The sequence below is a fragment of the Stomoxys calcitrans genome, chromosome 2 (assembly GCF_963082655.1).
Source record: "Stomoxys calcitrans chromosome 2, idStoCalc2.1, whole genome shotgun sequence".
Classification (NCBI taxonomy): Eukaryota; Metazoa; Arthropoda; class Insecta; order Diptera; family Muscidae; genus Stomoxys; species Stomoxys calcitrans.
This window is the reverse complement of record NC_081553.1, coordinates 19,647,515-19,670,951: the sequence shown is the minus strand read 5'-3', so window position 1 is coordinate 19,670,951 and position 23,437 is coordinate 19,647,515. Positions and strand designations below refer to the sequence as shown.

The 23,437-nt window shown below is 39.3% G+C and overlaps 1 protein-coding gene and 1 long non-coding RNA gene across 7 annotated transcripts in view; both read left to right on the top strand.

The window, feature by feature from the left end:
• LOC106080367 (mucin-19) overlaps positions 1–9,608 on the top strand; it is a 99,354-nt gene extending 89,746 nt beyond the window's left edge. For all 6 annotated transcript variants that reach the window (XM_013241716.2, XM_059363237.1, XM_059363232.1 and 3 more), the window contains 2 exons: positions 4,364–8,624; positions 8,721–9,608. In XM_013241716.2, coding sequence (XP_013097170.2) covers positions 4,364–8,624; positions 8,721–8,775 — 4,316 coding nt within the window. In that variant the 3' untranslated portion in view covers positions 8,776–9,608. The remainder of the gene's footprint in view (positions 1–4,363; positions 8,625–8,720) is intronic.
• Positions 9,609–18,728: 9,120 nt separating this feature from the next.
• Positions 18,729–19,482, top strand: LOC131995299 (uncharacterized). Its single transcript, XR_009397357.1, has 2 exons — positions 18,729–18,779; positions 18,844–19,482. It is a non-coding gene; the product is annotated as an uncharacterized LOC131995299 (long non-coding RNA).
• The last annotated feature ends 3,955 nt before the right edge of the window (positions 19,483–23,437 follow it).

Genomic DNA, 23,437 nt, shown 5'->3' with positions numbered 1-23,437 from the left:
GGTGGGTATCCAAAGTTTGGCCAAGCCGAACTTAACGCCTTTTTATTTATATTTTTTAAAGTTAACATATTTTAATGAAATTTTCTATAAAGACAAATTTTAATGCAAATTTCTCCAAAGAAAATATCTTAATGCAATTTGCTCTAAAGAAAAATTTTTAATGCAATTTTCTTTTAAAGACTGAAGCTATGTTCGTTTTTCACCATTGAAAATCCGGGTTTTCCGCGATTCCTTTTTTGAAACACTACAAAAATTTCAAAGAAAATATTTTATATGAAAATATTTTCAATAAAAATGTATAAAATTTTTACCATAAGTATTGACATAATTTTCTATTGAATGAAATTGGCTAGTTTTTTTGCTCTAATCTAAAAAATAAAGCGATCGTAATACCTTCCTTAAGGCTAAATTTCAGTGAAAATTCCTTTAAAGTTAAGAAAGACAAAATGTCAAAAAAATTAATCAAAGGCAATCAATTTAAAAAAGTAAGACGAACTCTCAATAAAATTTGTTATTAACACAAAATTTCAATAACATTTTTTAGATAAACTTTTAATAAATTTTTTTCTAAAGATATGATTTTTAATAAAACGTTTCTAAAAACAAAATTTCAAATTAATTCACTAAAAATAAAATTTCAATAACATTTTTCTAAAGACAAGGGTCCAAAGAAAAAAATTTAATTGAAAACAAAATTTCAATAAAAGTATTGTATATTTAAAGACAAAATTTCAATAAAATTTACTGCGAAATGTAAAATATTTCTTTTTAAAGAAAAAATATTTACAAAATATTCTTAAAAATTTCTTTGAAGTTAATATTTTCATGAAGATTTCTCGAAAACAAACATTTAAAAAAATTTTCTCTAAAGACTTAAATTTTGGGGAAAAAAAATTATAAATAAATTTTTACAATATTTAGCGAAAAAAAGTTATTAAAATGCTAGCCAGGTCGCCAAAATGTTTGACAAAATAATTGAGTAGACCAATCTTCTTCTTCTCTTATGTATCAAAATCAATTTGTGTTTGTTTCTATTTATGTTTGTTTGTCTGTTTCGCATAGACTCAAAAACGGCTCAACTGATTTTCTTGAAATTTTCACAGATGGCGCACAATGATACCGTGGTGAAAATAGAGTACTACATTTTTTGATATCTTAAGGGGGGCGGACCCTGCCCCTTACCCCAATTTTCAGATACGCCAGATCTCGGAGATGGGTGGTGCGATTAAAGCAAAATTTTGGGTGCTCTATTATAGTAACTTAACAATTTTGAGTGGCTTGCCTAGGGGGCCTTCCCACCCAAAAACCCAAATATATATATATAGACCAGTCTCGACCATATGAGACTCTAATGAAAGGTATTTAAGAATAGAAAACGTATCCGATATCCAATTGTGGGGCCAAGTATTTGGGGGACCACCTCAACCCCCAAAACACCCCTAAATCGGACATATTTATCGACTATGGCAATATGGGCCTCAAATAAAAGGTATTTGAGAGTAGAATTCGAATCTGATATCCAAATAAGCGACCAAGTTTTTGGGGAGGCGGCCCCTCCACCAAATCACCGCCCATAGCAATAAGGGGCTCAAATTAAAGGTATTTGGGAGTAATGTACAAATCTGATGTCAACACTCGGAAAAACGTGTCTATGGGGCCACCCCAGCCTCTTAACACCCCACAAATAGGACATATTTGCAAACTCAAGCAAATGGGGCTCAAATAAAAGGTATTTTAGAGTAGAATACGAATCTGATATCAACATTCGTGAACAACTGTCTAGGGGACATCCCACCCCCATACCAGCTCCCAAATAGGACGCATTTGCTCACCGTGACAATTTTGGACTCAAACAAAGTAGAGCATGCATTGGCTATATGGTGTTTCGGTCTGGTGGACGGCTCTTCAAAAACCCATCTACTGCTCAATGCTTAAAGGGATCCAAAGGATGGCTTGTTTGTGCGTGACACCATCTGATGCACTGAATTTAATGCTACTTGCAATGCCTCTGGACATTGCGGCTAGACAAATTGCAGCGACGACTGCTGTGAGGTTAAGGGAGTTTTCTCTTTGATCATGTGGCGGTTACGGACACTGTGTTATCCTTGATACAATATCATATGTTCCAGGCAGTGGGGACTACACCCTACCTGAGCTGCTTTTTGATAAAAGTACCACTATTCCTGATAGAACCGATTGGAACTACGATTACCCTTGTAACAGAAGTTCTATACGGATGGTTCCAAACTAGACGCCCATGTGGGTTTTGGGGTGTACTCTTAAAGATCTAGAACTGGTCATATCGAAAAGGTTTCCCAACCACTGCAGTGTGTTTCAAGCGAAGATCTCTGCAATCAAATAAGTGATGGAATGGCCAAGACATAATTTTATAACGACGATTGGCATAAATATCTTCTCAGACAGCCAAGCAGCCATTAAATCCCTAAAAAATGTATTTCTGAACACAAAAACCGCCCTCGACTGTGGCAGATCTCTCAACGAGATGGCTGAACAGTTCGAAATTCATCGGTTCTGGGTGCCAGGCCACAGAGATATCCCAGGGAATTGTAAAGCGGACGAGCTTGCGAGACTAGGAACTACCCTTAACATTCCATAAGAATCTATAGAAAACATGATGTGTGGAAAAATATCTTAGAAATTTTTTTTATACCCTCCACCATAGGATGGGGGTATACTAATTTCGTCATTCTGTTTGTAACTCCTCGAAATATTCGTTGAAGACCCCATAAAGTATATATATTCCTGATCGTCATGACATTTTAAGTCGATCTAGCCACGTCCGTCTGTTCGTCCGTCTGTCTGTCGAAAACACTCTAACTTTCGAAGGAGTAAAGCTATCCGCTTAAATTTTACACAAATACTTCTAGGTCAGTTGGGATTGTAAAGTAGGTCAGTTGGGATTGTAAATGGGCCATATCGGTCCATGTTTTTTTTTTGATATAGCTGCCATATACACCGATCTGGGATCTGGACTTCTTGAGCCACTAGAGGACGCAATTCTTATCCGATTTGGCTGAATTTTTTGCATGAGGTGTTTTGTTATGACTTCGAACAACTGTGCCAAATATAACCGGTCTCTAACCTGAGCTGCCATATAAACCGATCTGGGATTTTGTCTTCTTGAGCCTCAAGAAGACTTAATTATTATCCGATTTTGCTGAAATTTTGTACAACGGCTTCTGCCATGACCTCCAACATACGTGTCAAATATGGTCTGAATCGGTCTTTAGCCTGGTACAGCTCCCCTCTATTTTACTTCTTAAGCCCCTAAAATGCCCAGTTCTTATTCGATTTGGCTGAAATTTCAATTCAATTACCAAAGTAATTCTTTTCTTTTATCCTTTGTTTATCTAAAAAGAGATACCGGGAAATAAATCGACAAATGCGATCCATGGTGGAGGTTATATAAGATTTGGCCCGGCCGAACTTAGCACGCTTTTACTTGTTCTTATACACAATGTGCTTATATCCGTTCATACAGATATAATAATTGTTTTTCGGAATAATGTGCAAATGTGTGAAAATTCCATTACTGCTCTGCGAATATCCACATGACAACTCATTTTTGGTTTTTTTATGGAGTTGTTGTCAAACTATATGTCCAGACACATTCATACCGATTTCCCATAATTAAAATTTTCTTATAGAAAATTTGTTCGAGTGGAGTTTTTAGCTTCGGTTTTTAAAATATTTCCCTTAAACATTTGTTTCAGACAAGAGTTGTTTTTTTATATCAAATCAATGAAGAATCTAAAAAAAGATATGGTGTTTTGAAAATTTTTCTTAAAAACTTTTTTTCTTATACACGATGTGCTTATATTGGTTATATACTGTAGTGCCATCTATGTGTCAGCCTGAAAACTTTTCAGCTCGCTGTTTATGTAGCTTACATTGTCAAAAGAGCATATTTGTTCTATCTGCCCCCTAGGAAGATCAAAAATAGTGAGACCTAAAAAAGGGTTATTTCATACAAAATTCACTCTGCATCCAAACTTTAGGAATTTTTGCCACAAACTTTTGTGTTGCGATTGAAGGAATTCAGGTTTATGCAAGGGCCACAAATCCCTATAGCAGTATATATGGAAATTCTCACAAATCATTTTTACATTGTTTTGTTATTAGAAGTTTTGTTGTAATCTGGTCTATTTTATATTATTTTTCAAACTTCATGTTGGGCCACATATCTGTACCGTAAATGTAAGAAGCCACCATTACGGGTGAGTACTATAGAAGTCTAATCAAGAATAAGTCAAGATTAATTTAACGAATTTGTATTTGGAACAAAATAAAATCTTTCCTATTTTTAAAGCAGCCAAATACCTTTTGCCCATTCTAATTCCAGGAAAATCGGCAAACTCAGAGAAAAAGTCAAAGTCGATGGACGAAGGAGGAGCACAAGTTCCCGATGAACCTTTGGATTTGGCTGATTTGGATTTGTCACGTCTGCGTTTAAGCAAAACGGATTTGGAAACTCTGTCCAGCATAGCACCAGGCTTGCCGAAATGCTTTCAGGAACAGTTGCTGGCCAAATTACCACCCACACAGGCAAGAAAACTGTCTCGAACTCTAAGTGTACAAACGGGTCAAAATCCACCACCTTCTGCACGCATATACAAACGTAGTCAAAGTAGCGGCAGACCTGGTTCCACGTTACCCATAGCCAAAACGGAGGAAGTCACGCAAGCAACTCAAAGTAAAGAAAAGTCTGAATCGGAAGAGAAATCTTCAAGTCGCAGTGTAAATGGTCTAAGAAATGATTACGAAAGCAAAGAACCGGGAGACAAGGAGAAGGATACCTGTTCCTTGTACAGCACTGAAGTGAATGAGAAATACAAGTACTATTCGCCTTATGTGAATAAGGGGGGCAAGGAGAATGGTGCCGGCGCCTCTTTGGCCAATGGTGGTCCAAAACTGGCAGCTAACTCTGAAATTCCCACGTCTCTGGGCCGGCCACCAAGTGGTCGTCTTTCACCTTCGGCATCCACCGAAAGCACTGGCGCAGTGGCCAAACGACCTTCGCAAAGACGCATTTCCCGCCTGCTGCGTCCCGATTTCTTGGACCAGCCCCTGGAAGAATCTCCAGCGGAGTTGGCCAATGCTACTTCCCCTGCAGAGGATGCTCTGAAGACTCCTACACCCAGCACAGAGAATATTGAGACTGTCACCAAATTGAAGCAGACCCGTCATGCACGCAACAAAAGTCTGGATGTATTTTCCGAACGTCTAGATGCAGCAGGCAGCTCTGCCCAACAAGATGGTACGCTAAAGAGGAATCGTCGCAGCTTATCGCGACCCCGTGAATTTGATAAAAGCGAAAAAATGGCCAAACATGAATTGGCCGATAAAATACTGCAAGAACTACAACTTCTGTCCTCCATGCGTTCACAGCAGCAAGAACATTTGGGCGAGGAGGAGAGCAGTGGTACCACAACCGAACCCACTTTAGTCGAGCAGAAGGAAAAATCTGCTACTTCAACTTTGAAGAAAGTAAAGAAGGTTAAACCGAAGGAAAAATCAACGGAGTCGTCTACCGATGCAGATACCACGGTGAAGGCTACAACGACGGTTATCAAGAAGGTTAAGAAAATCGTGGTGAAAAAATCTACAGAGACAGTAAAGACTCCCACCAGTGAGAACATTCCAGCACCAATAGCCGGCGGCGGTGATCTTAACGCGGCCAAATCCTTTGCAACGGGTGAGGGTTATTCTCCCAGCAAAACGGTGTCCAAACTGAAACGACCAAAATCCTATCCCACTAAGGAGTTGGGTTCAGAGAACTCTGGTAACTCAGGCGAAATGTGTGGCCCCCTGACAATGGCATCAAGTGGTAAAATTGCCAGTATCTCTCAGCAAGCCACAATTCCGGAGATGCAAGGTGAAATAACTGCGAACTCCAATGAGCAGGATGTAGCCAATGCTGCAGCTAGCAGCACAGCAAGAGAGAGCCGTTTGTTAAGGCCCAAAAGTTATCCAACCTCAAAATTAATGGCACCTAAAGAGCTAAAGAAGACCACACGTCCCCGTCTGACAGGCGAGACTGTCCCCAGCTCCGCCACCATTGAGGAGGGAGCACCCAATATGGAGCTTAAAACCAGCACTTCATCTCCTTCTACTGCCAACGAAAACTTCCCGGAAACAAAACTCTTAATCAATGAGGCGAGCTCTGCTACTACTGCTCCCTCAGTAAAAAAGACAGTTAAAGTGGTTAAAAAATCCAAACTCTCTCCACCCACAGCTATCAGCAACACGAGCTCAACAAGCAATACCAACTCAAGTGTGGGCGATGACTCCAAAGAATCTAGTCCAGCCACAAATGGTGCAGTGACAGCAGCAACCAAAGAAAAACCGCTGGAAAAGAAACCCAACAAGGGTCTGCTCTATGCCATTGGCCAAAAATTCGAAAAATTCAGGGCCTCGGCCACCAGCAACTCCTGTGCCAATATACCCTCACAAAAGAAACCTATAGCCGATGGCAGTGCCACAGCAGCCACCTCGCCCGAGAAGACAAGCGGAGGTAAATTATCTTTTGTTAAGAAAACCAAATCATTGGGAAGTTCTGTCTCCAAGAAGTCGAACAGTGTGCCAGCAGCCTCAGGTGAAGGTGACGGCGGTAATGCCTCGGAGCGCAAGGATGGCAGCAAGGGATCCTCTGAGACCAAGCCCGCGAAGGGAGACAAGCGCTCACGCATTGATGCCATGATACGCAATCTCCGAGAACTTTCGGTGCCACGCTCCCAGCCCATCATACCCTCAGAATCAAATTATATCAAGAGGGCGGTGAGTGTGGAGGATATGCCGGGCACCTTCAACCGCAAGTCAGTCAATAGAGTTTTGGGTCTTTTCAAGCGCTATGAGAAGGACAACTCTGCCGGCAATCGGGTGAGGAATGTACGCTCCGCCAGTAATATTCAACGCCAGATTGGCGACTCAGTGGATGCCTCGCCAATCTATCAAAATGCCGATGCCATTCTCTCGATGAAAGAGCAATCCAAGCAATTCGCCCAAAGAATGCCTACCGAAAGAAGCCGCAGTGGCAAATCTCTTGCCCCTGCTGGCGGCAGTTGCAATTGCGATTTGAAGACCCCAGCTGCTGAGGTGCCCGACAATTGCCCTGAATGCATAGCGGCCACGGGAAAATCTAAAACTCTGCAGCCATCCTTAAGCACTGACTCCAAAACCCTGCAGCAACAGGGAAATAAGGATAGGCGAAAAGGTCTCATGCTGGAGCTTACAAAAACCGACAAGGCCATGGAGAATAGCAGCGGTGCGGCTCGCAGTACCAGCAGCAGCACCAAGAAGTATTCCTACATCAATGACAACGAAATCTACTCGAATCTTCCACCCTATCCTAGATCGTCGACGACAACAACTGCACGCAGCTCCTCCAGCAGTAGCACGGCGGCTGCCGGAGGTGGCGGCGTCGGTGTCGGCCTAAGCAATCAACATGCCGATAATTTGGCCAATAATAACAATAATAATAACCATTTACCTCTAGGCTACAACAACAATAGCTCGTCTGGTTATCGCTCAGGCCTATCCTCATTGCACGAAATCAATCAGAACAATAATTTAATGTCACCCTCCTTTGACAATATAGCCAATTACTCATCGGATTCCAGAAGTTATCAAGAAGACTGCGCCTCCACCACTTCAACATTTCGTTCGCCCACAGAGGAGCCGGAATTGTATTTTGACAATTGGTCGGTGTGTTCCGAGGACAACTATCGCATGTATGGAGCAACTCCTTCGCCCACAGTTTCGCGTCTCTCACGCACATCAATGCTGTCATCGCCCACACGTCGTGCCAGCGCCGTTGATGGCAGTGAAAGTTCCGATCCCAATGAGAGCATTGTGGATCGCATAAGGCGACGCAGTTTCTATTGTCGCTTCAATGAGAAGAAACCCAAGCGTACCAGCAGCATAGTGGGTCCCAATGCTGTGCGTGAATACTATCGCGAACAGTCGGCCACGAAGACCAGATCTTCCAATAAAATCTATCCCGAAGAGAGAGCTCGTTCTCCGGACATTACTCAAGAATTCTTCCGGCCACTAAAACTAAGCCCCATAGGCACAGATCTTAAGCCACCAGTCTACAAATCGCCATACACTAGTCATGGCAGCAATCATGATTATTCCTCCTCATCGCTGACACCGGCAAGACCCAGAAAAAGCCTCAATGATATACGGGGACCCACATCGCCCTCGGGTACCTTGGCGGAACGTCGCTATGGGTCCTATGCCACAGCAGATAGTGATGTGCTCGGCCATAGTTCGCTACTCTCATCACGATACAAGAGTATGGCGGGCGATGATAGCAGCAGTAAAGTTGCCACTTCCAGCACCCACACCCCGAATGCCTATTACAATACATATAATCCCAAGAGACGTTTCTCCTACAACATGAATGGCATTATCCCACCTAGTAGTGCGGGCGGTTTGAGCAGCTCCACCGGTGGTCATATCGAGGGATATGCCACCATGGGTCGGAGACCAATACGCGCCTATGATCATCGTACTATGTCTCTCTTAGAGCCATCAAGTTCTAGTAGTTATCGACATGAATCGAATACACCCGTACGAGATTACACCACAAGTTTATCGAGGTGAGTATCGACGATCTTGGTCTAGTGGCAATAATACTATTTTTATACACTCTGTTTCACTCTCTCTCTCTCTCTCTCGTGTCTCTCTTTCTTCAGATCGAATTCTCGCTATCGCACCGAATCCACTTCACGCAGTCCCACAAACATTTGATGTACCACCCCGCAAAATGGCTTTTGCATATTCTGCTATTATGCCCAAGAAAGGAAACGACTCAGCAATCATCCCAGCTCATCTTCAGCATCCTCCAAGGGTAGTTCCAGTAAAAAACCAGCCCCCTCATCATCATCTTGCTCGACGACTGGCTCTAGAAAACAGCAACACAAACGTAGATTTTAAGCACTAGATTTAAAACTCGCTCCCTCGCCCGTAAACCTAAATGTGAGAATACAATCCCCAATTCCCCATCCTTCCCTTTCACAAACTCTACTCCCTTCCCCTATCCTACCCCACTAAACGAAATGTTGGACTATTTAGGTTAAAAACGATCGCAATAATAAGTTTTTCTTTCTTTTGTAATATCAATATTATTATTAATGATTAATAATTATTACTCATACATATTTACATATATATATACAAATTGCAATAATGTTATACAGAATGTGGACCCTAAATTAAAAGTTTTATTAGACATGCTAGTAGTGCATGTTTGGGTTCGGGCATTCTGATTTATTTTATAGAACTATCATGGATCATAGTCATCTCGAAGGTACTTTGCTCTTTCTTTAATAAGTAATTCCGATATTATTGTGCCTTCAATTGTTTTTTTTTAAATTTTTTTTATAATCGTTACGATTATCATCCCCATCCATATCATCGCATATCCTTCATCTCAATTATTTAAGTTAATTATTATGTAATTTTAGATGCAAACCAAAAAAAAAAATGAGGAAGAAGAAATGAAATGATTTAATGAACGAAGTAATAACTATGTTGACGTTAATGAATAAAGTACTTAAATACACAATTGTATCAACAATTAATTACAACGAAAAAAAGAATTTTGTTTTTTTTTACAGAATCAAAGGCTGAGTTGACTTGGAGATCTTCTCTCTGACTTGTGCTAACTCGCCAAAGCCTACCTTGCTGGCCTGTGAAGGCGGATTCTATACTCAAAAAATGTTGAACCTCAACACTAGTTAAAAAGAACTAAATTTGAGAAATACTGAACTTTCTATGGCGCTAAAGGCTCTATTACACGACATGTATTGGGTTGCCCAAAAAGTAATTGCGGATTTTTTAAAAGAAAGTAAATGCATTTTTAATAAAACTTAGAATGAACTTTAATCAAATATACTTTTTTTACACTTTTTTTCTAAAGCAAGCTAAAGTAACAGCTGATAACTGACAGAAGAAAGAATGCAATTACAGAGTCACAAGCTGTGAAAAAATTTGTCAACGCCGAGTATATGAAAAATCCGCAATTACTTTTTGGGCAACCCAATATATTCTTGATCAGCGGAAAAATCTAAGACAATCTAGCCATGTCCGTCCGTCTGTCTGTTGGAATCACGCCACAGTCTTTAAAAATAGAAATATTGAGCTGAAACTTTGCACACATTATTTTTTTGTCCAAGGGCTGTTCGAAGATGGGCTGTATCGGACTACATCTTCATATAGCACCCATATAGACCGATCCGCCGATTTAGGGTCTTAGGCCCATAAAAGCCACATTTATTAACCGATTTTGATGAAATTCGGAACAGTGAGTTGTGTTAGATCCTTCGCCATCCTTCTTCAATTTGGCACAGATCGGTCCAGATTTGGATATAACTGCCACATAGATAGATCCGGCGATTTAGAGTCTTAGGCCCATAGAAGCCACATTTATTAACCGATTTTGCTGAATTTTGGAACAGTGAGTTGTGTTAGATCCTTCGACATTCTTCTTCAATTTGGCACAGATTAGTCCGGATTTGGATATAGCTGACATATAGAGAGATTCGGCGATTTAGGATCTTAGGCCCATAAAAGCCACATTTATTTTACGATTTTGTTAAAATTTGGGACAGTGAGTTGGGTTAGGCTCTTCGACATCCTTCTTCAATTTGGCACAAATCAGTCCAGATTTGGATATAGCTGCCATATAGACAGATTCGGCGATTTAGAGTCTTAGGCCCATAAAAACCACATTTATTGTACGATTTTGTTAAAATTTGGGACAGTGAGTTGTGTAAGTCCCTTCGACATTTTCCTGAAACTTGGCTCAAATCGGTGCAGATTTGGACATAGCTGTCATATAGACCGATATCTCGATATAAAGTCGTTGCCCCATAAGAGGAGCATTTAGAAACCAATTTCACTGAAATTTACACAGTAACTTATGTTAGGCTTTTCGACATCCTTGTCGTATGTGGTTCAGATCGGTTTATTTTTAGATAAACTAAAACGACCAATATTTTGTTATACAAAATTGAACAATGACTAGTACTTATTAGTATTTGGAACATATTTCGATACAGCTGCTATGGGACATTTTTGCATTTTTCACCGGATTTTGACTAAAGGTGGTTTACATATATACCCGAGGTGGTGGGTATCCAAAGTTCGGCCCGGCCAAACTTAATGCCTTTTTATACCCTCCACCATAGGATGGTGGTATACTAATTTCGTCATTCTGTTTGTAACACCTCGAAATATGCTTTTGAGATGCCATAAAGTATATATATTCTTGATCATCATGTCATTTTAAGTCGATCTAGGCATGTCCGTCCGTCTGTCCGTCTGTATCTCGAAAGCATGCTAACTTTCGAAGGAGTAAAGCTTGGCGCTTGAAATTTTGCACAAATACTTTTTATTAGTGTAGGTCGGTTGGGATTGTAAATGGGCCAAATCGGTCCATGTTTTCATATAGCTGCCATTTAAACCGATCTGGGGTCTTGACTTCTTGAGCCTCTAGAGGGCGCAATTCCTGTCCGATTTGACTGAAATTCTGCACGTAGTGTTTTGATATCACTTCCAATATCTGTGTTAAGTATGATTCAAATCGGTTAATAATCTGGTATAGCTTTCATATAAACCGATCTTGGATCTTGACTTCTTGAGCCAATAAAGCACGCAATTCTCATCCGATTTGGCTGAAATTTCGCATAAGGTGTTTTGGTATGACTTCCAACAACTATGCTAAGTGCGGCGCAAATCGGTACATAACCTGATATAGCTGCGATATAAACCGATCTAGGATCTTGACTTCTTGAGCCTCTAGAGGGCGCAATTCTCATCCCATTTTGCTGAAATTTCGCTTGAGGTGTTTTGTTATGACTTCCAACAACTATGCTAATCGGTACATAGTCTGATATAGCTGTCATATAAACCGAACTTGACTTCTTGAGCCTCTAGAGGGCACAATTTTCATCCGATTTGGAAGAAATTTTATACAACGGTTTCTCTCATGACCTTCTACATACGTGTCTAATATGGTCTGAATCGATCAATAGCTTGATGCAGCTCCCATATAAACCGATCTCCCAATTGTGCTTCTTGAGCCCCTACAAGGCGCAATTCTTATCCGAATGAACTGAAATAACACAATGACTTCTACAATGTTCAGCATTCATTTATGGACCGAATCGGACTATACTTGATATAGCTCCATTAGCATAACAGTTCTTATTCAATATTCTTTGTTTGCCTAAAAAAAGATACCGCGCATAGAACTCGACAAAGGCGATCCATGGTGGAGGGTATATAAGATTCGGACCGGCCGAACTTAGCACACTCTTACTTGTTCGATTAGAACGTGCTCTATTCCTTCTGACAAAAACGTAAAGAAATCAGCTGTTTTTGTTGTCAGTCAAATGAAAGCAACCCCAAATTAAATTGTTTTCACAAATTTATGATTTAACCAGTTTTCTCACAACTTTAACAATTATTACTCGTAAAAATATCAGCTTTTGCTCAAATTTTTAGATTACGTTATACAGCATATGATAGCAAAAATGATGAATCGTATGTAAATTGACAATTTTTACAAAGATTTTCAATTTCATGTAAATACGAAAAGTGACATGTTATAAGAAATCTACAAGCCGTGTAATAGCGCCTTAAAGAATTATATGCTCGCTACGAGTTGAATTATTTCATAACAGCAACGAAATTGTTTTTACACCGTATTAGTTTACTTTAAACTTCCCACAAGTAAAATATGAACTAACAAGCATTGAAACTGAGAGGTAAAATTATTTAAAAAAATAGCTATTTCCGAACTCTTCGAAATATCCAATAGTGTATTAGCGGACATATCTTAATTACATAACCCATTTAGTTCCGCCTGTCTCCCACCCCCACGCTATTAATTCCATCTACAAAGCACTATGCATTCATCCACATCGCTATTAGTTGAGTTTTCGAGTATTTTCCTCTTTCTATATTCGCTAACGACACAGAAGCAAAACATTTTCTTACTCTTTTACATCAAATATGACCATATTAATGACATACTTTATTTATAGACACAATGTTATCGACAGTGGCAGTGAGCATAACTTAAAATAAAATTTAGCCAAAAAAGGCGTAGAAGTTTTTGTGGCACAGAGTATGTCATTCCGCTTCTCAATACAAATTCGATTCTGGAACCGGCAAAAGTGATTTTAAATTGTTTCATACTTAAAAATTAGGTCCCACATTATTCCGAGCGTTTGTTGGGGAGTCAAAAGAAAAAATCAATTATATTTTTGATGTTGACAATGCCACAGTCAGCAAATTAAATTTTAGTTCAATACTTACTAGGTTAGGTTAGGTTAATTTTAAGTGGAAGTCTGCCATCAGACTCACTTAGACGTTTTCGTCCATTGTGATACCACAGGAACAGAAGAAGGAAGATGCCTTCTAGTTTCTACGGTTGAACCATCTAGATCACTTTAAAAAGCCCAATAACTTGCGAATGATCACATACGCTAAGTCAGTCAGGTTCTCAAAGAAATGAAAACCTAAAGTGGAACTCATTTCGATTGCTATTGCGCGACACACACACAGAAGGTGTTCTACAGTCTCTTCTTCTTTGATATCCTCACAGCATCGTTGCTGGCAACCTTCAGTCTGTCAGCATGTTTTCCGATTAGGCAGTGACCTGTCATGACGCACACAATGACTGAGACGTCTGTTCTAGCCAATGACAGCAAAGCAGTAGACCTCTTCAAGTCTATATTTAGCCACAATGAAATGTTCACAGCCACTCTTTGTGACCATCTATCATTCGTTGTCCTTTGGGCCTGGTCCTGAAAACTTAGCTTACATGGCGCTAGAGGCATACCCACAGCCTAATTTAAAACATACCAGATCACGCAGATTGGTAATACGATGCGTTCGAAATTTTTTGCACTCTAACAGTCACCAAAAAAAATGGTTTCTATTGTTGGGGACAGGTGTCGCTGTGGCCGCCCAAACCCCGCCAAATGGATATATAGACCAATCACGACAATATAGAGCCATGTGTTTGGGGAGCCACCCCACCCTAAAATACCTCCCTATTATATAAAAGCTATTTGGGGTGAAAATTTATTGATTTTCGAGAAACTTATATTCATTTTCGGGACAAAGACCCTGGGGTCCACCCCACCGTCAAACACAACTTATTTACCGATCATGCCATTATGGGACTCATATGAAATGTTTCTGAAAATAGAGCACGAATCTTATATTTACTTTAATGCCGCAATGACCATCCCCGAAATATCCTCTAAACCCGAAATATTTACCAATACGGTAATATGGGACTCAAAAGAAAGTCATTTGGGAGTAGAATAAAAATTTGCCCAGGAACCGAGCAGGGGCAAACTTCTCACACATCAATGAGTCCTTTCTGATTCAAGTTGAGTTTATCAGCGATAAGGGACTGTGCGACACCTCTTTGGGGAGAATTTTTTACATGACCATGCATGTCATTATACCTCGCAAATATCGCCAGCATTAAGAGGGCATAACCACCGCTTTAAATTTTGTCCGAAGTTCCGCCAGGATTCGAACGCAGGCTTACAGCGTCACAGGGGGACATAGCCTACAGTAGCACGAATTTGATATCCACATTGAGGGCGAAGTGTTCCCACCCTAAAAAGATATTAGAGAGTTAAAGAAGGCGCAGCGGAGCGGACCCTGTCCAGCTAGTATACATATATTTATGTATGAAATTAATTTTTTATAAAACTACAAAAACTCCGTTTAGATAGTAGAATCTAAACGGAGTTTTTGTTTTTGGATGTTCAAATGACTCTGCTATATAACCTTTGCTCTTAAACCCTCTCTACACAATTCAAGTTTTATTGATTTATCTTCCAAATCATAATTATTCTTATCTGGCTTTGAACTAAACAGACAATGAGTATCTATGTATGTATGTTTGTACATATGTATAGTCAAATAAATCTATTGTATTCAATTCTTTCAATTCATTCCTGTTATAGGTTTTCATGGCGAATCCATTCAAATTGTTAGTGTGGCTGCGAATGCTTACATCAATCGCGAACAGAAGAGAGTTGGAAGACCCATAGCCCTTTGGTTTGCCATTACGCACCCAACCACCCTCTATAATTTCGCCATTTTCCTCAAATATAATGTTTACACTCACCCACACTTAAATATATGTGTGTGTGTGTCTGAGTGCATGCATCATTTGAAAGGATTCGCCACCACCACTTGTTGTATAGTGTGTTTTGTTGTTTTCTTTGAGCTTATCAAGATTTTACTCTCGTTCTCATTGTGCTCAAAAGAGAAGCCTTCAATTTATATTTGACAATGAAATTGTCCATTGCCGTCACCCTCTTGCAAACTTTTGCCTTTGTTGAGTCAATCTCAAATATTTTTATCAATTATCATCTTTTATGATTTGTAAAATTGGATTTGCTGATACCATTTATGTTTGAATATAAGACAAATATAACTTTTGATTTTTATCTTATGACTATTGTTTGTATTGTGTGACATATGTCCATCGTTTAAGAGCACCTGTCAGTTATCCCACAAAACATGAGATATCCATTATGCCAATTCAAACAAACAAAAAAGTATAATAGAAGAATTTTTTTAAAGAGGGAGTATACATTTCGGGAAAAGACACAATCACTCCCCTAAAGTCGTTACTCTAGTGACACAACAATCCGCCTATGACGCCGAGCGCCTGGGTTCAAATCCCGGCGAGAACATCAAAAACTTTTTCAGTTATGCTCTTACTAATGCTGGCTACTTATGTGAGTGAGTATCCTGCCATGTTAAAACTTCTCGACCAAGTGGTGGTTGCATTTTTTTAATCTTGATTCTTTTTAGCTTTTGACCATATCGAATAAAAAATAATTATAAATTTTGGTAGTTGGTAATGAAAACTGCTTTTATTTTTATAGAAAAAAATATTTAATTTAGATGTTTCAATGAACTACTAGTGGTTTATTCATAAATACATTTAGATTACATGGGTGTATACTAACTTTTGTGAGACAGTGTACATACATACGTAGTCTTCTATGGCTGTTCCCACCTATTAGTCCGTTTGCAGGACAATCAATATGCGATCTAATGTTCAAGGAGCCGCCCTATTATGACAAAGTACTCAGGATGCATAACATAGACGAGCTGATGTATGCAGTCATCGACATTGGCAGTTAATCCGGTAAGAGTCCACCAGACCAAGTAAGATCAGACCCAAGTGTGTATCGGATCTTAAGGCGCTATTACATGGCATGTAGATGTCTTATATCATGTCAATTTTTGTATTCACATGTAAGTGAAACGCAGAGGTTAGCATGTCCGCCTATGACGCTGAACGCCTGGGTTCGAATCCTGGCGAGATTTTCAGAAAAAATGTTCAAAGGTGGTTTTCGCCTCCTAATGTTGGCAACATTTGTGAGGTAATATGCCAAGTAAAACTTCTCTCTAAAGAGGTGACGTACTCCGGCACGCCGTTCGGACTCGGCTATAAAAAGGAGGCCCCTTATCATTGAGCTTATAAACTGAAACGGACTGCACTCATTGATATGTGAGAAGTTTGCCCCTGTTCCTAGTTCCTAAGTGGAATGTTCATGGGCAAAATTTGCATTTGCGTGTTATTTAAAATGTTTGTCGAAATTGTCAATTTACATACGACTCGTCAATTTTGATATCACATCTGTATGTTATTTTCGTATGACAAATCCTAAAAATTTGAGCAAAAGCGAATTTTTTTATTCGTTAAAACTATTAAAGTTGTGAGAAAGTTGTTTAAATCTTGAATGTGTCAAAAAAAATTAATTTGGGACTGCTTTTATTCGACTGACAATAAAAACAGCTGATTTCTTAATGTTTTTGTCAAAAGGAATAGAGCACGTTCTAATAAAAAAAAGTAAAAAGTTCGGTCGGGCCGAATCTTATATACCGTCCACCATGAATCGCATTTGTTAAGTTTTCAAATAGAAAAACACCAGTCATAGAAAACAACCACCCCCAAAATTTCAGGCAAATCGAGTAATAATTGCGCCCTCCAGAGGCCCACAAAGTTAAACTGGGAGATCGGTTTATATGACAGCTTTATCAGGTTAGATACCGATTTAGACCATACTTGGAACAGTTGTTGGAAGTCATACCAGAACGACGTTTGCAAAATTTGAACCATTTTGGATAAGAATTGTGGCCTCTAAAAGCCCAAGAAGTCTAATCGGGAGATCGATTTATATGGCGGCTATATCATGATAGGGACTGATTTATACCATACGTGGCACTGTTGTTGAAAGTCAAAATAAAACAAACATGCAAAATTTCGGCCAAATCGGATAAGAATTATGCCCTCTAGAAGCTCAAGAAGTCAAGTCCCAAGATCGGTTTATATGGCAGCTATATCAGGTTATGGATCGATTCAAACCCTACTTAGCACAGTTGTTGAAAGTCATAACGAAACACGTTATGCAAAATTTCAGCCAAATCGGATAAGAAATGCGCCCTCTAGAGGCTCTAGAAGTCTAATCGAGAGATCGGTTTATATGGCGGCTATATCATGATAGGGACTGATTTAGATTATACTTGGCACAGATGTTGAAAGTCAAAATAAATAAAACATGCAAAATTTCAGCCAAATCGGATAAGAAATGCGTCCTCTAGAAGCTCAAGATGTCAAGGCCAAAGATCGGTTTATATAGCAGCTATATCATGTTATGGACCACTTCAAACCATACTTAATATAGTTGTTGGAAGTCATAACGAAACCCGTTATGCAAATTTTCAGTCAAATCGTATAAGAAATGCGCCCTCTAGAAGTTAAGAAGTCTTATCGGGAGAAGATCGGTTTGTATGGCGGCTATATCAGGTTATGGACTGATTTAGAATATACTTGGCACAGTTGTTGGGAGTCATACCAGAACACTTGTTGCAAAAATTCAGCCAAATCTGATAAGAACTCCGTCCTCTAGAAGGTCTAGAACTCAAGACCTAAGGTCAGTTTATATGGGGGCTATATCAAATTATCATCCGATTTCAACCATACCTGGCGCAGTTGTCGGAAATGATGTCAAAACACAACGTGCTTCAGCCAAATCGGATAAGAATTGTGCCCTCTAGAAGCTCAAGAAGTCAAGGCCAAAGATCTGTTTATATGGCAGCTATAATCCGAACCCAACTGACCTACATTAACAAGAGGTATTTGTGCAAAAATTCAAGCACCTAGCTTTACTCCTTGGAAAGTTAGCGTGCTTTCGACAGACAGACGGACGGATATGGCTAGATCGGTTTAAAATGTAATGACGATCAAGAATATATCTACTTTATGGTTCTTAGACGCATATTTCGGGGTGTTACAAACGGAATGACGAAACTAGTATACCCCCCATCCCATGGTGGAGGATATAAAAATTACATGTGCTATTTTGAAAAGTAATTTTCACATGTTAGTTTCGTGTCTATCTACATGGTCTAAATTTGACATGTCATAAGACAACTACATGCCGTGTAATAGAGCCTTTATTAATGACCAGACCTCAGAAAAGAAGTTGAACGCTGGAGAGGGAAATCAATGGAAAAATTATATACTATACGTTCCTCTATTCATTGATGAAATATTAGTGGGAAATGATATTGAAATACATTAGGAGTATTATTATTTTATCGTATAGAAGGCTTTGATGTGATGATTATCTTAGGAGCTCGATACTCTTTTATGTCGAACAATTTTGGCATTTTTTCCACTCGAAAATTGTTTGTTGGTAATTTTACAAACATTTTAAATACTATACTTGTATTTAATCCATATTTATTCTTCCTACATAGGAATTAATCATTTTATTATTTTATAAATCCCACTCCTAATAACTCCAGATGTCCTTATCGTGTTATTGGCCTAATTAATTATACATTTGGTGAGAGATTAGCAAAAAAACATGTGTTTATTTGCATTTCCTAACGACCGTAAAAGGTCACTCGCAATATGCAGTAAATCATTTTGGTACTTAAGGATTCCCCCACTCATCTACCTATCTTACTTTTGTGATCCCAACGGTGAATGGCAACAATACCGCATAAGAGCCTGCAGGGGGTTATTAGCAAAAGTCGCATTGTTAAGAGGAAATGGAACACACGCGATGCCACACGATGTCCTGTCGATATGAAATCCCCTGCAACCGGATTATTTGTGTCATGATACCCACTCAGGAGTTCCACCCATGTGTGGTGTAGCATGATACTCTGTTATGCTTGGTGGTGCTGACGTTGACGATGGTGATGATGACAGCGACTGACATCAATGATGTGAGAAGATATCAACAATTATGTTACCTTGATATCACCTTCATGGCAAGAACAACGGTCGTTGTCTCGTGCTTCATGAAATAGTGGTTGTTTTGGCTTATTATTATTGTTTAAAACAAATGGTTGTCATGTCCTAATAAAATCAAGTATTATATCTCACAACAGTTGGTAGTGGTGGTGTTAGAGAACAGAGTTGCCACTGCAATGGTATAAGGTAAAAAATACAGAATATGGGATAAGCCACTTCAAAAATTGTGGATCGGAAGTTATTACCATGCAGATTAGTGTTCTTTGACTCGCGCAAATTCAATTGGAACCTGGCACGAAGTGTAACCAAGAGCACACTGGTGTATTTGTCAAACTAGGTATAGCTACATGATATTTGTTTTATGGACGACTCATTATATTGTTTACAAGCCTTCAAAAGCATTTGCTTCTTAGTTTTATTTAAAAAGAAAAATATCCGTGATGGAGTTCAAGCGAAACACTGGGTCTGCCTTTTATTTGGCTGGAAATTCACAACCCTTTATTGTTGGCGAACTCAAATACCTCAAAAAGAACAAACAGTTTTTCTGCATGGCACCGTTTATCTTTATAATGATACTGGTAGCATTGCCAAACGCCATGGTGGTGGTCCAAAAAAAATGCAACAGCACCCGAAATGGTTTGGCGAGGGAAGGCTCGAACCCAACCTGATCAAACAGTAAAAGATCCGAAAATATCCTATGAAAATATGCAACATATATTGAACAAGTATTAAGATATTAAGTTCGACCGGGCTGAACTTTGGATACCCACCATCTCGAATACATATATTAACCACATTTCGTCACAGTACGGTGAAAAATTCATCATTTATGAACCAATAACAGCTATATCTAAATAAAGTCCGATCTCCACCATATGCAGGAAGCCTATGTAAGGGTGTAACACAACTCTTTGTACCAAATTCATCGTTTAGAAAATGTATCTTCTACGGGCCTAAGGACGAAAATCGGGAGATCAGCATATGACAGCTATATCCAAATATAGACCGATCTGAACTATATAGGGCAAGAATTTCAAAGATCTTAAAAGGCCTAACTGTGCCAATTTTAGAGAAATCGGACAATAAATGTGCCTTTTATAGGTTCAAGGTTTTAAACTGGGACATCACTCTACTTCGCACACGGTGTAAAATTTTTTGCTTGCTTTTATGGTCCCAAAAACATTAATTGGGAGATCAGAAAATATGACAGCTATAGCCCGATCTTGACCATAATCGGTACGATTTTCAAGGGGCCTTACGCAACTCATTGTGCTAAATTTCAGCAAGATTGGTTAATTAATCCAACTTATATGGGCCGCATTGAACATGGATGTCGAAAAGCCTAACACAACTCGACATCCCAGTGAAATCGGACAACAAATGCGCCAATTATAGGCCCAAGACCTTAAATCGAGAGATAGGTCTACATGGGGACTATAGCAAGATATAGTCCGATATAGCCCATCTTCGAACAAAAAGAAAAGTCTGTGCAAAGTTATAGCTCAATTCAGACAGACAGACGGATATGGCTAGATCGTCTTAGATTTTTACGACGATTAAAAATACATATACTTTAAAGATTTCGAAATGCATATTTCGGAGTGTTGCAAACGGAATGACAAAATGAATATACCCCCATCCTTCCAAACGGCACTTGATCTTCCACCAAAGCGTAACTTTTTATCGGGAAAAATGTTTGGAAGCTGCTTTGGAGCCGTGGGCGCGCAAAAATATCGGTCGTAGACTATAGACAGATCAACAATACTCGGTTCCGTCACATAAAGCACGGGAAAACCAAGAATGGCCAGAAAGTCATACTCCGCACTTCATTTCCTCCATATAGCGGCTATACAATTCACCAAATGACAATGCAATAGAAATTTTAGAAATTTGTATTTATGCCATTTTATAGAGCAAGGTTAGGGCTTAACAAGTAAGAGTGTGCTAAGTTCGGCCGGGCCAAATCTTATATACCCTCCACCATGGATCGCATCTGTCGAGTTCGTTGCGCAGCATCTCTTTTTAGGCAAACAATGAATAATGAATATGGACGGAGGAGGAGCTATATCAAGTTATAGTCCGATTCGGGGCTCAAGAAACAAAATCGGGAGATATGTTTATATGGGAGCTGTGTCAAGCAATAGATCGATTCAGACCATATTGCACACGTATGTTGAAGGCCATGGGAGAAGCCGTTGTACAAAATTTGTGCCAAGTCGGATGAGAATTGCGCTCTCTAGAAGCTCAAGATCGCAGATCGGTTTATATAGCAGCTATATCAGGGTATGGACCGATTTGGGCCATACTTCGCATAAATGATGGAAGTGATGCCAAAACACCACGTGCAAAATTACAGCCAAATCGGATAGAAATCGCGCCTTCTAAAAGCTCAAGAAAGCAAGACCCAAGATCGGTTTAAATAGCAGCTATATCAGGTTAAGGACCGATTTGAAGCATACTTCGCACAGTTGTTGGAAGTGATATCAAAACACTATGAGCAAAATTTCAGTCAAATTGCGCTCTCTAGAGGCTTAAGAAGTCAAGATCCCAGATCGGTTTACATGGCAGCTATATCAGGTTATGGACCGATTTAGACCATATTTAGCACAGTTGTTGGAAGTGATATCAAAACACTATGTGCAAAATTTCAGTTCAATCGGATAAGAATTCCTCCTTCTAAAAGCTCAAGAAGTCAAGACCCAAGATCGGTATATATGGCAGCTATACCAGGCTCAAGAAGTCAAGACCCAAGATCGGTTTATATGGCAGCTATATCAAAACATGCACCGATTTGGCCCATTTACAATCCCAACCGAACTACACCTATAAGAAGTATTTGTACAAAATTTCAAGCGGCTACTCCTTCAAAAGTTAGCGTGCTTTCGACAGACAGACGGACATGGCTCGACTTAAAATGTCACGACGATCAAGAATATATATACTTTATGGGGTCTTAGACGCACATTTCAAGATGTTACAAACAGAATGACGAAATTAGTAAACCCCCATCCTATGGTGGAGGGTATAAAAATATACCAGTATAGGCTGAAGAAAGTCTTTTTACGGATTAGATTCCTGTCTCTTGCAACTCGTTTTTCAACCGACCCAAAGCAAAAGTGAAGACAAATTGTGAGCATATCGAGCCAAAGTGAACGGATTCTGATATTAAGATTATTTACCATATTTTTTTGTTATTTAAGTCAATAAAAAATATTCACCACATTCACCCTGTACATAGTTGCAGAAGTACTTCAGAAAAATTGTTTTGATGGAAGTCCAAAGCCATTGTGACGGCGTACATAGTTTTATAGGTAATGGTTTCAAAATTTGTCGTTTTCCACCTAATTTAAAATTTTTTAATTTTAACGATATATGGCAATACTGGCGATGCTTCAATATGCCAAAACATCTCATTATTAAGTGAAGCACAAAACCCATATTTAATCATTTCAACTGATACACGGACATTGTATGGGTTATGTCGAAGTTGTAGGAAGGGGCGATTTCCCCGGTGTACATTTAACACGGATATTTAAAGGGTGTGGATGTAAACATTGATGCTGCATAGTGTCAGGGTGTTGCAGTGGTTGTGTGTACAAATAGAGTCCTTCACTTTGCCTCTTTGTATCACACATCACTGCACAATAAATAAACCAAACAATGGAAAACAAACACTAGGGTACGGATGAACAGGACGACGGCAACATCAAGAGGCAATCCATGCGAACCCATTCTCTTGCTGGGCTAGCTTAGTCAACCAGTCAAGAAGGAGGGGAAGAGAGATAAATTAGTCACTCGCCCGCTTCCTCGAAAAGAAGGTGAAATCAAACATCAACCATTGTAGCGTTTAAAATTGTTTTTGTTCTATGGCAAGAGGAAAAGGGCACGGAAAGATAAAACCATAAACACATGTATCCTTGCACCAGTATTATTTCGTATCGGAAAACACGATAATTATTTGGTAATGATAAAATCCACAAAAGGTTACAAACACTCCCCTCAGGAGCTATCAAAAAATGCAACAACATCAACAATAGCACCAAAACATATCCTTCCTGTAAAAGAGATACATTTAATTATGTCCATGCA